This window comes from Engraulis encrasicolus, chromosome 19, assembly GCF_034702125.1.
Source record: "Engraulis encrasicolus isolate BLACKSEA-1 chromosome 19, IST_EnEncr_1.0, whole genome shotgun sequence".
Lineage (NCBI taxonomy): Eukaryota > Metazoa > Chordata > Actinopteri > Clupeiformes > Engraulidae > Engraulis > Engraulis encrasicolus.
Window position 1 is genome coordinate 19,925,504 of NC_085875.1, and position 14,743 is coordinate 19,940,246.

Sequence of the window (14,743 nt, forward strand, 5' to 3'; positions counted from 1 at the left end):
CATTAGTATTTTTCACCATGAAGTTTCGGTTGAAGCAAAATAGTTACTGTTTATTGTGTACGATTGTGTTCAGGGAGAAAAAATGAGTAATATTACGTCAATGCCACTGGATACAACTTCAATACCTGCTTTGATTGCATTGAAATGTTCAGTGTTTGAATGTGTCTGATGTTGCATGAAAAAGGCCCAGAGATGGATGCTCTTCATCAGTGTTGTTTGGGTTGGTCTTGTTCTCTTCCAGGCCAGTGTGTGGCATCAGAGGCAAAACCCTCATCATCAACCTGCCGGGGAGCAAGAAAGGATCACAGGTTAGTCCGAAAGTGTGTGTGTGTGTGAGTGTGTGAGTGGGTGCGTGCGTGCGTGCGTTTGTGCGTGCGTTTGTGCGTGCTCGTAGATGCCCGAGCACGTGTGTGTATGACACACACACACACACACACACACACACACACACACACACACACACACACACACACACACACACACACACACACACACACACACACACACACACACACACACACACACACACACACACACACACCAAGCGAGGCTCCCTGAGTGTTAGCATTGTGTCCAATCCTATTATGGCGGCTGAGCTGGTGTGGGGAGTGCTGGGTGATGCGGATGTGGATACGGTGCGGTGCGGTGCGGATGCCATGCGGTATGGATGCAGTACAGAGCAGAGGCAGCATAAATCTGCTTTACCCATCAGCCCCGGCAAGTGGCGGCCGCTTTGATGTGGCAACCCACGGGCCGAGCAGAGGGATTAAACTTTCAAGAACCCATCCACCCCCCCCCTTTATGCACAGCACACTCTGCGTCCAGATTCATTCAACCTCTCTTTTGCTCTCTTTTTGAGGTCTTTTGCTCTCTCTCACTCACACACTCCCTTTTTCCGTTCCATGGTTTCTTTGTGTCGCTCGATCTCTATTTTGATCACTAGCTTTTCTGTGTCTTTTCGATCTCTATTTCTATCTCTGTTGCCATCTTCGTATGCTTCCTTCTCTCTCTCTCTCTCTCTCTCTCTCTCTCTCTCTCTCTCTCTCTCTCTCTCTCTCCATCTCCCTCTCTCTCTCTCTCCGTCTCTCTCTCTCCCTCTCCCTCTCCCTCTCCATCTCTCTCTCTCTCTCTCTCTCTCTCTCTCTCTCTCTCTCTCTCTCTCTGTCTCTCTCTCTGTCTCCCTCTCTGTCTCTCTCTCTCTGTCTCTCTCTCTCTCTCTCTCTCTCTCTCTCTCTCTCTCTCTCTCTCTCTCTCTCTCTCTCTCTCTCTATTTTGTGTCTCCCTTGGTCAATTTTGTCATCCTTTAATCTGTATCCCTCTTTTTCCTTACATTGTTTTCCCTACATGTGAGTCTAAGCCACAGTTCTACAAATACTTTATGTCACAATGCTAAAATCCGTGAGGCAAACATGAACGTGAGGCAAAAAATGTATGTCCAGTTCAAGGTCATAGGATCAAATTCCAAATTCTGTTTAAAACTTTTGTGGTAAAAAACACGTTTTAGTAAGTATTGTTGCCAGGCTCCCAATCTTCTGATAGGATTATGTACAAAAGTAGCTGGCTACTAATGCTAGCTCTCTGATTTAAAATGTGTTGTCTAACAACAGTGGGAAAGTGGCCAAACAACATCTGTTCATATCAGTGCAGTGCAGTGCCCTAAAACATTACTCAAAGAGTTGTAGAGTGTATCTGAAGAGTGGGGAGAACGGGGAGTTTTATCTTTTGGACTTGCTCTCTCTTCCTCAATCATGAATCTTGTATTCACGAAGCTGTACACAGATTCATGAAGCTTTATTTAATGCATTGTTAAAGAATGTAAATGTTCATAGAGTTCATAACTGAAACAGCTCATAATGGTTTATACCTGCTGACAGTACTCATTTCTACTACTTTTAGTTCTATTATGTGTAAATGGATATGGATACCACTTTCAAAATACACGATACTTGATAGTTATATTGATATAGTATAGTTATTCGGTTCGACCAGAAGTCCCCACCAAAAGGGCCGTCAAGAGAGCAGACACGTTGTTATAACTCTGTTGGTTTTTTCTTTTTCTTTGCATTTTCCCCCAACACTGCAGGTTATAAACCTGCAGGACAATAGAAAGGCCACAATGTAAACACCAATAGTGATGACAATAAATCACAATACAATAATAAGATGAACAGTATTTACATCCTCCATTGTCCTGTCAAAAACAAAGTAAAAAAAGCCCTAAAATATATATATTTTAAATTATTACATACAAACACAAGAGTAATCCCTCCATCTGTCCCCATGGTTCTGTGACCTCTAACCTGACCTGACCTGACCTGATCCTGCTCTCCATTCCTCATTTTCTCTCTTAATCTACCACAAAGGGTAGAGAAGAGATGGCCTACAAAAGAAACTGTTTGTTTTGACTGTAATTGTACAGTAGCAGCCTTGTGCTTTTCCACTCTCGAAAACCCTGTTAATCTGTTGCCTATGGTCCACGGCTACACTGGGACAAAACAAAAAACAAGCAACAAAACAAACAAACAAACGAACAAAAAATCGTCTGGCATTTTAGATTCACACTGGCCCCTTGAGTGGGTACTGTCACTGCCTACTACCCAAAATGCTGTGCGTCAGCTGCCTTGCAACAGTGAATTTTTAAAAACCATCGTGGCAGCCACCCAATTAGCTACCTCAGACTTCTCTTCTGTCTGATACTCTATTACTTTGATATTCAAATTGAAGCTAAAACTCAATGTTCGTTGTATCCAAAAACTATTTATTACTTACTTCGATAAATTATGTATCTGTTGGTCTTACGCTAGTAATGCTACATGACAACGGCAAAAACGTAACTCCAACCATACCCCTTGTAACACGTTTTGTAGTGGAAACACAAACCAGGCTGATTGAACACCACCATTCGACTCGACACGACACAGCACGACTTGGCCGGGTTGTATGTGGAAAAGTGCTTTAATAGTCTGTGGTACAGTACTTCACGTGGGATCTTGTTGGTTGCTGTCAGTTCATCCTGACGGCACTGCCGGCACGCCTTTGAGCTGTTATTATGATTCTCGTCTATGATGCCTGTAATGAAATCTTCTTCTGCCTTGTCTTCCAGGAGTGCTTCCAGTTCATCCTGCCGGCGCTGCCGCACGCCATCGACCTGCTGCGGGACGCCATAGTGCGTGTGAAGGAGGTGCACGATGCGCTGGAGGACCTGCCCTCGCCCCCGCCGCCCCTCTCGCCGCTGCCCGCGCCGGGCCCCGGCTCGCCCCGCAAGCAGACGGAGGACAAGGGCGTGCAGTGCGAGGAGGAGGACGAGGAGAAGAAGGACAGCGGCGTGGCCTCCACCGAGGACAGCGCCTCCTCGCACATCACCGCCGCCGCCATCGCCGCCAAGGTGGGTGGGTGGGGACCGCTGGGGTGGGGGGATGACACAAGCGGATCGCGGCAGCATAGCTGAATGTAATAGTCTAAGAGCGTAGTCGTAGTGAGGTAAGGTCATTCCTGGGAGTTTTTATCACTGACGATGGACAGCGCCTCCTCGCACATCACCGCCACAGCCATCGCCGCCAAGGTGGGAGACTGGCAGAGGCTGGTTTGGCTGGGTCCCCAAGACAAATGTGAAAGGAGTGAACATTTGAAAGAAATTTGGCACTGCTGTGGCAAAGTGAGAACTGTTATTCACCGTTCAGATCCTTGGGGGACCTTCAGAGTCTGCCTGTCTAGCCTGGTTACAACATGCACCTCTGGTGACTAGGGACCTCTGGGGTGGTGGGATGGATGACACAAGCAGAAAAAACTGTAGAGTGGCAGCATAGTCTAATGTAATAGAACAGGACAGTGATACTGAAACTGTGTGCTGAGGCCCACTGGTGGGCCCTGAAGGTATTCCAAGTGGGCCTTGATGTCATTTTCTAACATTCAAAATAATATTTGTGGGGTTGTCACTGTGGACTATTTATTTGAGTTGTGTAGTTTGTTGGGCAGTGGTGGGCCCTGAATATTTGTAAAAATTCCAGCTGGGCCCCAAGTTGGAAACAGTTGTGAACCTCTGGACTAGGGAAGTAGTAGTAGTGAGGTAACTGAATTGCTGGGAGTTTCTATCACTGAAGAAGGACCGTGGCTTAGCCTCCACCGAGGACAGCGCCTCCTAGCACAACACGGCCACAGCCATCGGATCGCCAAGGTGGGTGGGTGGGGACCACTGGGGTGATGGGGGATAGGGGACATTCCAGGGGTGTGTTTCTCGAAAGCATAGCTGTTAGCTAGTTAGCGACTTGGGTAGTTGCCAGTAGGGAACAGCATTGCAAACAACAAAGTAGCTAGGTAGGAATATAGTATCCATGATTTATTCTTTTTTTTTTAAATCTAAAAAAGAATGATAAGCTATGCTAAGCTAAGCTAAGAAAGTTATGGTTAGGACACTACATCATGTGTTGGCCAGACCATGGTGGGGTTTTGTGGGAGGTCCCAGTGTGACACATTGGCGTGGCCTAATATACATTACTCAATCTCTTTTATTCTAGACAATCGAGGTGGGTTAGTTTATCTTGGAGTGGTCGATATTGGAATCAGAGGGTTGGATAATCGAATTCCATTCCTGTGGGGGATTGTTGTCAGTGTACAGTATTACTGAAGAAGGCCTGGCATGGCCTTCACAATACATCCCACCTACTGTCATCATCAACAACACCACACCAAGGTGGATGGGGTGGGGTGGGATATGGGATATCCCAGGTGGAGGTGTCTATAGACAGGAGAAATGTGAGTACTATTTCTTGTTGCTGGAACAGTATCCTTTGCAGAACACTCACTGTATGCACTGTATTCTCTAATGTAGTTCCAAGATGCAAAATACTGTAATGTCATGAAGGAGTTTTCCTGTACCATGTTAGGTACAAAAAATTCGAACAGCAGGACAATAATGTGTATTTATTTCTTTATTCGTTATTGGAGACTGTTGTACACACAGGGCTCTCTGATTTTTTTTTTTGTAAGTGGCACTGTGCGCCGTCCTCAGAGTCAGTCTTTTGTGTCCGTCAACATGGGAAACTTTACAAGTATTATTTGGTAAGGCATCCCATTTTTCTCATTCTGTAGTCCTGGGCCATAAGCAACAATATATTAAAGGATAGTTCCGGCGTAAAATGAAAGTTTCACCATCGCTTTCCCATGCCACATAATGTATCTAATGATGAGCCATTCCGGGCAATGCCGCGCCGTTATGGAGTTAGCTGATTTTAAGCTTTTTGGTGAAAAACGCAGCCAATGCATCACGGCGGGGCCAATTATAAGCCTATTATTTTCTGATGTTTCCCCGCTATAAACAACTTCAAAAACGCTACACACTTCATCACAAAGGTCTCGTCAATCAAACCGAGGCACAGAGAAGATAATCGGACCACACTGGCCAGTGTTTCCAGAGGTGTCTCACTGTTGCAACTCTCTGACCCGGATGCAGGCTACTCACTCAGGTGGCTAGGCAGGCTAAACATGGTCCGCGGTTCTTACACCGGCTGCGACCCTAAAATGAAAAGCTGGAACCCCGACCGTTTTCACCGACTGCCACTGTCTAAACCAGCCATATTACGGGAATGGCTAATAGCATTAGAAGTGGACGAAACTGACATATAAACCCTGAGGGATCGCTACTACCGTGTGTGGAGGGAGCATTTCGAGGATGATGGCTACAAGAAGAGTAAGGGAGATGGAACACCAAAACGAAACCGTCTAAAGAGGAATGCTGTGCCAAAAAGGCGCATGGCTATGGAGGTATGTTTGAAGAGAGAGAAACATGTGTAAATGTGTCTGGCTCATGAATCTTGACTGTCTGTGAATCTGTGAAACTGGTTGCAACACCGCGCGTCTTTGCCAGCAAGCACTCTGTTTTGGGAAGGCATAGCCTACAGGTGCAGTAAATGTAGCCCACTACAGGAGATAAATACACGGTCAAAACAAACTAGCGCGGGGTGGCAAGTGAAATTGTGAAATTGTGCGACCTGAGGCATTCGATGTGGTAGATGTCAAGCATGCTAGAGTAGTTTCAGTGAAGTAAGTAGACTCTAATCAGGAGGGCGCGCGAGGTCAGATGTACCATTACGCAACGGAGGAGGGCTGGAGGAATTTTATAAAGTCGTACTAGAAGTGCTCTTACAGATGTAAGTACACCACCAGTGGTGTGTTATTACAAAGTTGACTCCATGTTATATTATACCGTGTTGCAATTACTTTGTAAGAGTAGTCTGCCTACCTGTACTCTCCATGCAACTCTTCAAATCTGCTGCCTGCACACACGGTAGTAGCGATCCCTCCGAGTTTTTACGTCAGTTTCGTCCACTTCTAATGCTATTAGCCATTCCCGGAATATGGCTGCTTTAGACAGTGGCAGTCGGTGAAAACGGTCGGGGTTCCAGCTTTTCATTTTATGGTCGCAGCCGGTGTAACCGCGGACCATGTTTAGCCTACCTAGCCACCTGACTGAGTAGCCTGCATCCGGGTCAGAGAGTTGCAACAGTGAGACACCTCTGAAAACACTGGCCAGTGAAAGACCAGTGGTCCGATGACCTTCTCTGTGCCTCGGTTTGATTGACGAGACCTTTGTGATGAAGTGTAGCGTTTTTGAAGTTGTTTATAGCGTGGAAACATCAGAAAATAATAGGCTTATAATTGGCCCCGCCGTGATGCATTGGCTGCGTTTTTCACCAAAAAGCTTAAAATCAGCTAACTCCATAACGGCGCGGCATTGCCCGGAATGGCTCATCATTAGATACATTATGTGGCATGGGAAAGCGATGGTGAAAATTTCATTTTACGCCGGAACTATCCTTTAATTGACATAGATTGTACATGGACAACACATTGGAGCTTGAGCCCACTACAGTGACATACTTACAGGGCATCCATCTTGGAAGTTGGTGCTATGCAACTTGCTTCTACAGTCCATTATATCTATTGGAGGAAAAGTGGGGTTTTAGTGGGGCTTGTTTGCAGCAAACGTCATCATCAATGAAGATACTTTTGAACATACATAAAAGCTGCCTGAATCGTACTATATGTGATGTTTTCGAAATCGATCCATTTGGAAATTGGTCCAAAATTCTATTTCAGATTAAGTAGCTTTTTCCTCTATAGGCGTCCATGCAAAGCTGCCTCTCCTGGCCCTATTCCAAGATGGTGGTGCTTTTGCATTTCCCCTTACAGCCAGCATTACTTTACACGTCATGTCATGCACTGTATATGACATGATATCATCTTAGTGTTTCATGTTTTTAATATACAGAGTGGTTCTAAGTGAATGCAGGTTTTACTGGTTTTAAATGAATGCGGACACAAAATTTCCCACTTCAGCTTCAAGTTTACCGGTGGACAGTCAGTTTCTAGCATAGGCTTTATCTTATTTATAGTATAGTCATTAACAATTATGTGAACCTTTCAATGTGCACTGAGTAATATTTTAGTTGTTTATTTGCTGAATTCATGCTGCCTATTCACTAATGTTACCCTTTTTCATGAATATTTGCCGCCACCAGCATTAAATTCGAAGTACTCATTATGACTGGGAAATTTGCACTTTTCATACATGAAAAGGGGGATCTCCTCCATGGACCGCCATTTTGAATTTCCAGAAATGGGCATTTTTAGTTGAAATACTTCCAGTGCTTTGGTCATGCTATTAAATATTAGTTCATTAGCTAGTACATTTTCATTCATCAAATTTGGCAGTGGACAGCACAATTTCACTGAGCAGTGTACTTGTGTGACGGAGGTCATCTTGCACCTGTTCACCCCCCTCGGGGATCGAACGTGCGACCTCGTCAACTACAACGGTTCGGAATGGGAGACACAGTACGATACCGCTGGGCCAAGAGACTAGTCTCTCGGCCCAACGGCACGAGACTGTATGAGGCTATCGGAGGGAGGTTTACCAACGTTCCACGCCAACTCTGTGCTAGTTAGCCTCCGTTACACTCTCCCCCTTAAACCTCACTCCCATCCCGGGTCAGCGGCACCACTGTGACGGAGGTCATCTTGCACCTGTTCACCCCCCTCGGGGATCGAACGTGCGACCTCGTCAACTACAACGGTTCGGAATGGGAGACACAGTACGATACCGCTGGGCCAAGAGACTAGTCTCTCGGCCCAACGGCACGAGACTGTATGAGGCTATCGGAGGGAGGTTTACCAACGTTCCACGCCAACTCTGTGCTAGTTAGCCTCCGTTACACTTGCAATACCTAATCTGGCCACCATCTTACACAGTGCACCTTTAAATCTCTGCCACGTTTTCGCAAACCACTCCCTGTATATTGAAATAATTCTTCATCGCAGCTACAGTATGTTAAAACGAAAGGAAGGCAACAGCACACAGCCACTGACAGGGTGGGTGTGGTGGGTGGGTTATTTTTTTTGGGGCAGATGCCATAGCAACAGAAACCATGGAGATAGCAGATGTAGGGAGTGGGACAGGGGTGGGATAAGCTGTACTTCTGGGCATTCATTATCCGAGAGTTTAATTCGATTGCATTGCATACGTGCTGTGTTCCCAAGCCTTCATCTTTGTTTTTCGTTTAATATTCTTCTCAGTTTGTCCTTGCATGCATGTTGCATGTTACATATTTTGTGTGTGTGTGTGTGTGAGCGTGTGTGCGTTTGTGTGTGCGTGTGTGCGTGCCTGTGTGCACACACACAAGTTGATGTCCACCAACTCGCCATCTGATCCAACATCCCAACCCTTTGTGTTGCGTCATGTCATGTCCATCATCAGAGCATGAAGTCGTCCTACCCCAGTCACACCGGTTTCATGGCCAAGGGGGGGCGGCACGTGCCTGGTCTGCTCCCCCCTCCCCCCAAACATTTCTCCTGCGCCTGTGGTGACCAGCCGGTAAGATCACACCCCCACCACCACCACCACCACCATCCACCACCTCTCCATATGCAGTGATGGGTTATCCTGGATTCAGGCGCTATAACATGCAGTACCACATATTCCAAATAATCAGGTTTTACCTATCTGACCTGACCTATTTGGACAGGTAAAACCAGGTCTTGTAATATATGGCACTGGATTGTAGCCTTTGAATCCAGGTTGCCAGTCATTGTCCATACTGTATGTAGCCACGTCTGATCACACCCATGTTCGTTGACACCAATGGACTTCAATCTCTGGGTACAGTAGCTTTCCATATGAAAAAGAGATGCACAGAGCTTACAAAATGATTCATAAATGGTTCAAGTCTTATATGGCATAGACTATTAGATAGATTTGACGTGGGTCCAGTTAAAAAATATAATAATAGAATAAATAATTTATAATGTATTTTTAAAGGGGCCTACGCATGCAATTCATTCAACACATTGAATGCCAAGCAGCTTTTGGAAATTTGGCGGTAGAGTGCCAACAATCATTTTTGAAGTTTGGACAGACACATAATTGTTTGTTATAGACCTATGGACACATACTATAGCTCGTTTAAAAGGTGAAATTCTCAGCTTTCCGAAGGTGAAAACCGCTTCCTTTGACATGGTTCAAAGTTACCACTAGCTAAGCAAGAGTTAGTGTAGATTTTTTTTAAAACTTTTTTTTTCTGGAAACAGAGATATAGTGACATTTGTTACGTACGTATGCGCCACAAAAAGAAGTCCAGTTGCTTCCAAGTAAAGTATTCGAATAAAAAAACTGGATCCGTCCTAATTTTTACTGCCATATCTTCTGACCATGTAGCTGCTAGTCTCTCCTGAAGTGGGCATTTGTCTCTTCAATCTTTTCCATTTTTACATCAAGTTTTGAAAATTGATGGCAGCAAAGTTCTCAAGTCCTTTCCTATATCCCATGACTAGCAAAGCATTGGCGCCACAGCTTGTGTTTTGATTGAAACCTGACATAACAGGATTAGGAAGTGCACGATTTGATACTTCGCTGTAATAAGAATAAAATACTGTGTTGTGATAAAATACCGAAATGAAATCGTGACCTTGTAGGAGTTTTTTTTTATCATGATCTACTGTATGTCAGTTCTGTTCATCACAGAGTTACCAAAATCACACACAAGATTCATTAGAGTGTCTAGTTTCGAAATCCAGAAAAAAGAACATAAAAGATGAAATTTTACGGGTGCTGGCATTCAACTCATGGGGAGTAAAATGTAAAATTACGGTTCTGATATTTAATGAAAAAATAAGACATGGGACGTTTTCATAGTATGTGCCACTTAATTAACACTTGTATCACCGTACGTGAATCATTTTATTAGGATATACGTTTCTTTTTCATATGGGTTTGCATCTCACCATGTGTAGGCAGTGTCATTATGGTGATCCATGAGCCTATCCATAATGACAATTATTGGCGCTGTCAGTGACACTGGCAGATGGTGTATACTGTTTCTTTAACGGATGTTTTATCTTAACACATTGAGTACCGACGACGTAATAATGCGTTTTTCACGCCCATGCGTTGTATACCAAAACGTAAAAATACGTTTTTGCATTTAAATATCATATTTTGAATCTACACCCTTCAATGGACAATATATGTGATTTTGGTAGCTCTGTGATGGACATAAATGACAACATTTGCAGTCCAAAGTTGTTTGATTGTTATGATGTTTGAGTGTTATGATTTGGATATTTTAATTTAACTTACCAAGATGTCTGGATGCCAACCCATGTCGCCTATCGCGCTGCCTGCATTGATTTCCCTAGTACGGTCACTGTAGCATGTGTTGTCTCTGACTTCACGCAATAGGTAAACACCATTGTATAGTGCCTGGAGTATCTTGAACTTTCTGGACTTGCTAGACCTTTACCAGATCCTTGGATCCAAATGGCACCCGATATGTGATTGCAGTAATGCGCTCCGATTTGGACGTTTGATCGCCAAAAAGATAAGTTTCTGTGTCTTCCTGTATGTGAGAAGCCAGAAGCTAGCATGGCTACATATCATGATTCCCTGATTGTCGCTCCCAACGCAGGACGCTCCCCTGTCGGCTCGCTCCCACTAGCCAGACTATCGATCCGGGTGGGACTACACGTCCGGGAGTGATAGAAACACCTGGGACTACACGTCCGGGAGCGATCTCAGTTGGGAGTGTCCATCTGCCACCGCATATGATTCGGATCGGATGGGCTAGGCTACATCTAAGCATCATATCATTTGGATTTGTTGTCAATGTTGGGCTATTATTTCGGGAGTCATCGGGAGCTATTTTAGCAAATGTCTCACCCTCTGCATGTGTGCAAAGAGTTTGTGATCAGTCCACGTGAAAAACGGGGATTTCAAAGGGCATCGATTGCTGGTGTAGTAGTGTGACAGAGCAGGAGGTGTGCTGCCGTATTCGTGAATCGTGCTATGTTGTTGTTTCCCTAGTAGCCTACGATCGGTAGCGTGTATTGTGTCTGACTTCACGCAATAGGTAAACACAGAGACCATTGTATATCGTGCCAGGAGTATCTTGAACTTTCTGGGCTTGCTACCTAGACCTTTACCAGCTCCTTGGATCAAAATGGCACCCGAATTGTAATTGGAGTAATGCGCTCCGATTTAGAAGTTTGATCGCCAACCAGATACGTTTATTTGATTATTCACCCCTATGTTGAACTGTCTTCCTGTATGTGAAAAGCCAGAAGCTAGCATAGATGGCTACATATGGATCGGATGGGCTACATCTAAGCATCATATCATTGGGATTTGTTGTCAATGTTGGGCTATTATTTCGGGAGTCATCGGGAACTATTTTAGCAAATGTCCGACCTTCTGCATGTGTGCAAAGAGCTTGTGTTCAGTCTGTGTGAAAAACGTGGATTTCGAAGGGCATTGATTGCCGGTGTCGTAGTGGTTTAGAGCAGGAGGTGTGTCTTGACGTGCAGGAAGATGTGTGTCAGAGCTAACCTTGCACCAAATTGTGATTAAAACCAACTCATCCCCTTTCAAACTCGTCACATTCTGAAGATATCTCCGATTGTAGCTGAATTCCATGGATACCCACTTCGGTTTAGCGTGGGTTTACTCGGCAATAAAAGCTCGTAGAGACACACAGTTTTCACCTACTAAGAGGGCAGCGTCTCCACTTTCAAACGAGTCATAACATATTTCAGTGGCCCTATCACATAATAAGCTGTGAGTCTACAAAAAAACGTAAAAAAGGGCTTAGAACGCTGGTATTCTACGACATAATTCCGTGAGCACCGCCGGTATTCAATGTGTTAACAGGAACCATTAATTTTATACATATGACATAATAAGACGTTAGAATGGTTAGAAAAGGTATACATTTGTAAAGAGCACAAGGAAATGTCATGTTTCTTTTTGTTTGTTTCACCATATATGGTGTCAGATATGGGTGAATTTTGTTGTACTGTTCCTGTTTCAACTTGTTCACAGTGTACAAAGTGTGTAACATAGCGAAAGTGTGTTCTGACAGCAAACCATTTATAATGTGGTTAGTAAGTAAGTACATACCTGTAACTCTGTACATACCTGTTGCTCCATGTGGAGTACACACACACACAAAACTATTTAGTAATGTATTTTTTCAATGACAGCATTTTGAGGTGATATCAGCTGAATGTTAAAATGTTCGAGATTTTTATTTAATAAGCAATATATTGTATTTACCAACAGATAGCCAGTGTCCTCCAGACATGGAGATGTCTACAGTAGAGCCACATTTTGTTTTCTGAAGAGAGACCAAACCACAGTCCTTCACAGCTTACACGGACTTCAGATCTATAATACAAGCTACGAGCTAATAGCAACATGGTGCAGTGGACGCAGCCAACGCCAGGGAAAGAAAGCTGAGCAAAGGGAAAAAAAACAAAAACAACTTGCTGTGGCTGAGCGTGTGCATGCATAATTGATCAGGCTCATCATCAATACGACTGTCCCATCATTGAGGCACATAGTGGATCAGAGCATAATCACGGCGGTGTATTCCATTAAATTAATGGCTTGCTGCGATGCGCTCTTATGGCGTGTACGTCAATATTAGCACCGCTCGCTCGCTCTCGGAGATGCAACCCCCTGGCATTGGTAGAGATTTTCTTGCCATCTGGGTGGTGCAGAGATCTACCAAGGAATGGAGATGGTGTTTTCTGGTGTATCGGGTGCCAACTTGGGCAGTCCGTTGTGAAACGATAGTAAATCCCTCTCCCGGCACCAACTGACTGAACTAGCAGCCAGACTTTTACCTCACTTGCTAGCGTGGCTGCACGTCATATCAGAGGGTGCAGAGAGGGCAGAGAGGGCTGTCTGCAAACTGCGGTATGGGAGGTGGTCATGGGTAAGCGGTTAGGGCGTGAGACTTGTAGCCCAAAGGTTTCCGGTTCAACTCCCAACCTGCCAGGTTGGTGGGGGGAGTAATTAACCAGTGCTCTCCCCCATCCTCCTCCATGACCAAGGTACCCTAAGCATGGTACCGTCCTGCCGCACTGCTCCCTTGGGACGCTATTGAGGGCTGCCCCCTTGCACGAGTGAGGCATATGATGGGTCGCAAACTAAACACTGTGGACTGTTCAGAAAGGCCGCAATTTCCCATGCAAATAACATTGGTTGTAACCTTAAGCTTTTGTACAGGTAACACACATGTAAAGTTAAACTGGAGAGACACAGTTGACCACAAACACGTTTGAGGCTGGCTCTTGAAGTTGCTCAGCTAAAGCACAAAAAACAGTCCCAGTGAAGGCCTTAGAGGATGGGGGAGAGCACTGGTTAATTACTCCCCCCACCAACCTGGCGGATCAGGAGTCGAACCGGTAACCTTTGGGTTTTAAGTCTGATGCCCTAACCGCTTACCCATGACTGCCATCTTTGAACTGTTACAGTTCTGAGCGTGACTTTATGTCTCATCCGTTTTCCTCTTCTCAGATCCCTGACTCCATCATCTCGCGAGGTGTGCAGGTGTTGCCCCGGGATACGGCCTCCCTCAGCACCACGCCGTCCGAGTCTCCGCGCGCCCAGCCCTCTCGCTTCTCCACTGCCTCCTGCCCCACCCCCAAGGTAGGAACCTCTTCTCCTCTTCTCCACCACCACCATCACCACCTCATCCCTCTTTCCTGCCTTTCCTTGTTTTCTAATTCATCGCCTCCTTCTGTTGTTCTTCATCCCCCTCTCTTCATCTCTCCACAACCTTCTCCCACCATCTTCTTCTTTACCTCTTACCACTTAGGTGAGAACCTCTCCTCCTCTTCTCCTCCTCCACCGCATCCCTCTCTCTCCTCCCTGTCCTCTGTCATCACCTCTTTCTGTCATCCATCTCTTCTCATGTCCATCTCCTTCCCTGTCAAGCTCCTACTCCTCTACTCCTCTACTGTATCCCTCTCTTCAACCTCTCCATCGTCTGGCCTCCTGTCAGCCCTCTTATCCCATATCCAGCTCCTGATCACACTTCCCCTCTCATCCCTCTTTCTCGTCTCTTCTCTTCTCTTCTCGTCTCTTCTCTTCTCTTCTCTTCTCTTCTCTTCTCTTCTCTTCTCTTCTCTTCTCTTGTCTTGTCTTGTCTTCTCTTGTCTCCTCTCCTCTCCTCTTCTCTTCTCTTCTCTTCTCTTCTCCCCTCTCCTCTCATGTCCTCCCCTCCTCTCCTCTCCTCTCCTCTCCTCTCTTCTCTTCTCTGCTCTCCATCCTCTCCTCTCCTCATTTCGTCTCGTCTCGTCTCGTCTCGTCTCGTCTCGTCTCGTCTCGTCTCTTCTCTTCTCTTCTCTTCTCTTCTCTTCTCTTCTCTTCTCTTCTCTTCTCTTCTCTTCTCTTCTCTTCTCCATCATC

At 45.3% G+C, this 14,743-nt stretch overlaps 1 protein-coding gene across 4 annotated transcripts in view; it reads left to right on the forward strand.

Moving 5' to 3' along the window:
• gphna (gephyrin a) overlaps positions 1-14,743 on the forward strand; it is a 148,998-nt gene that overhangs the window by 70,965 nt on the left and 63,290 nt on the right. For all 4 annotated transcript variants that reach the window (XM_063183765.1, XM_063183766.1, XM_063183767.1 and 1 more), the window contains exons 6-9: positions 242-308; positions 3,104-3,385; positions 8,753-8,869; positions 13,850-13,981. In XM_063183765.1, the coding sequence (XP_063039835.1) occupies positions 242-308; positions 3,104-3,385; positions 8,753-8,869; positions 13,850-13,981 (598 nt within the window). The remainder of the gene's footprint in view (positions 1-241; positions 309-3,103; positions 3,386-8,752; positions 8,870-13,849; positions 13,982-14,743) is intronic.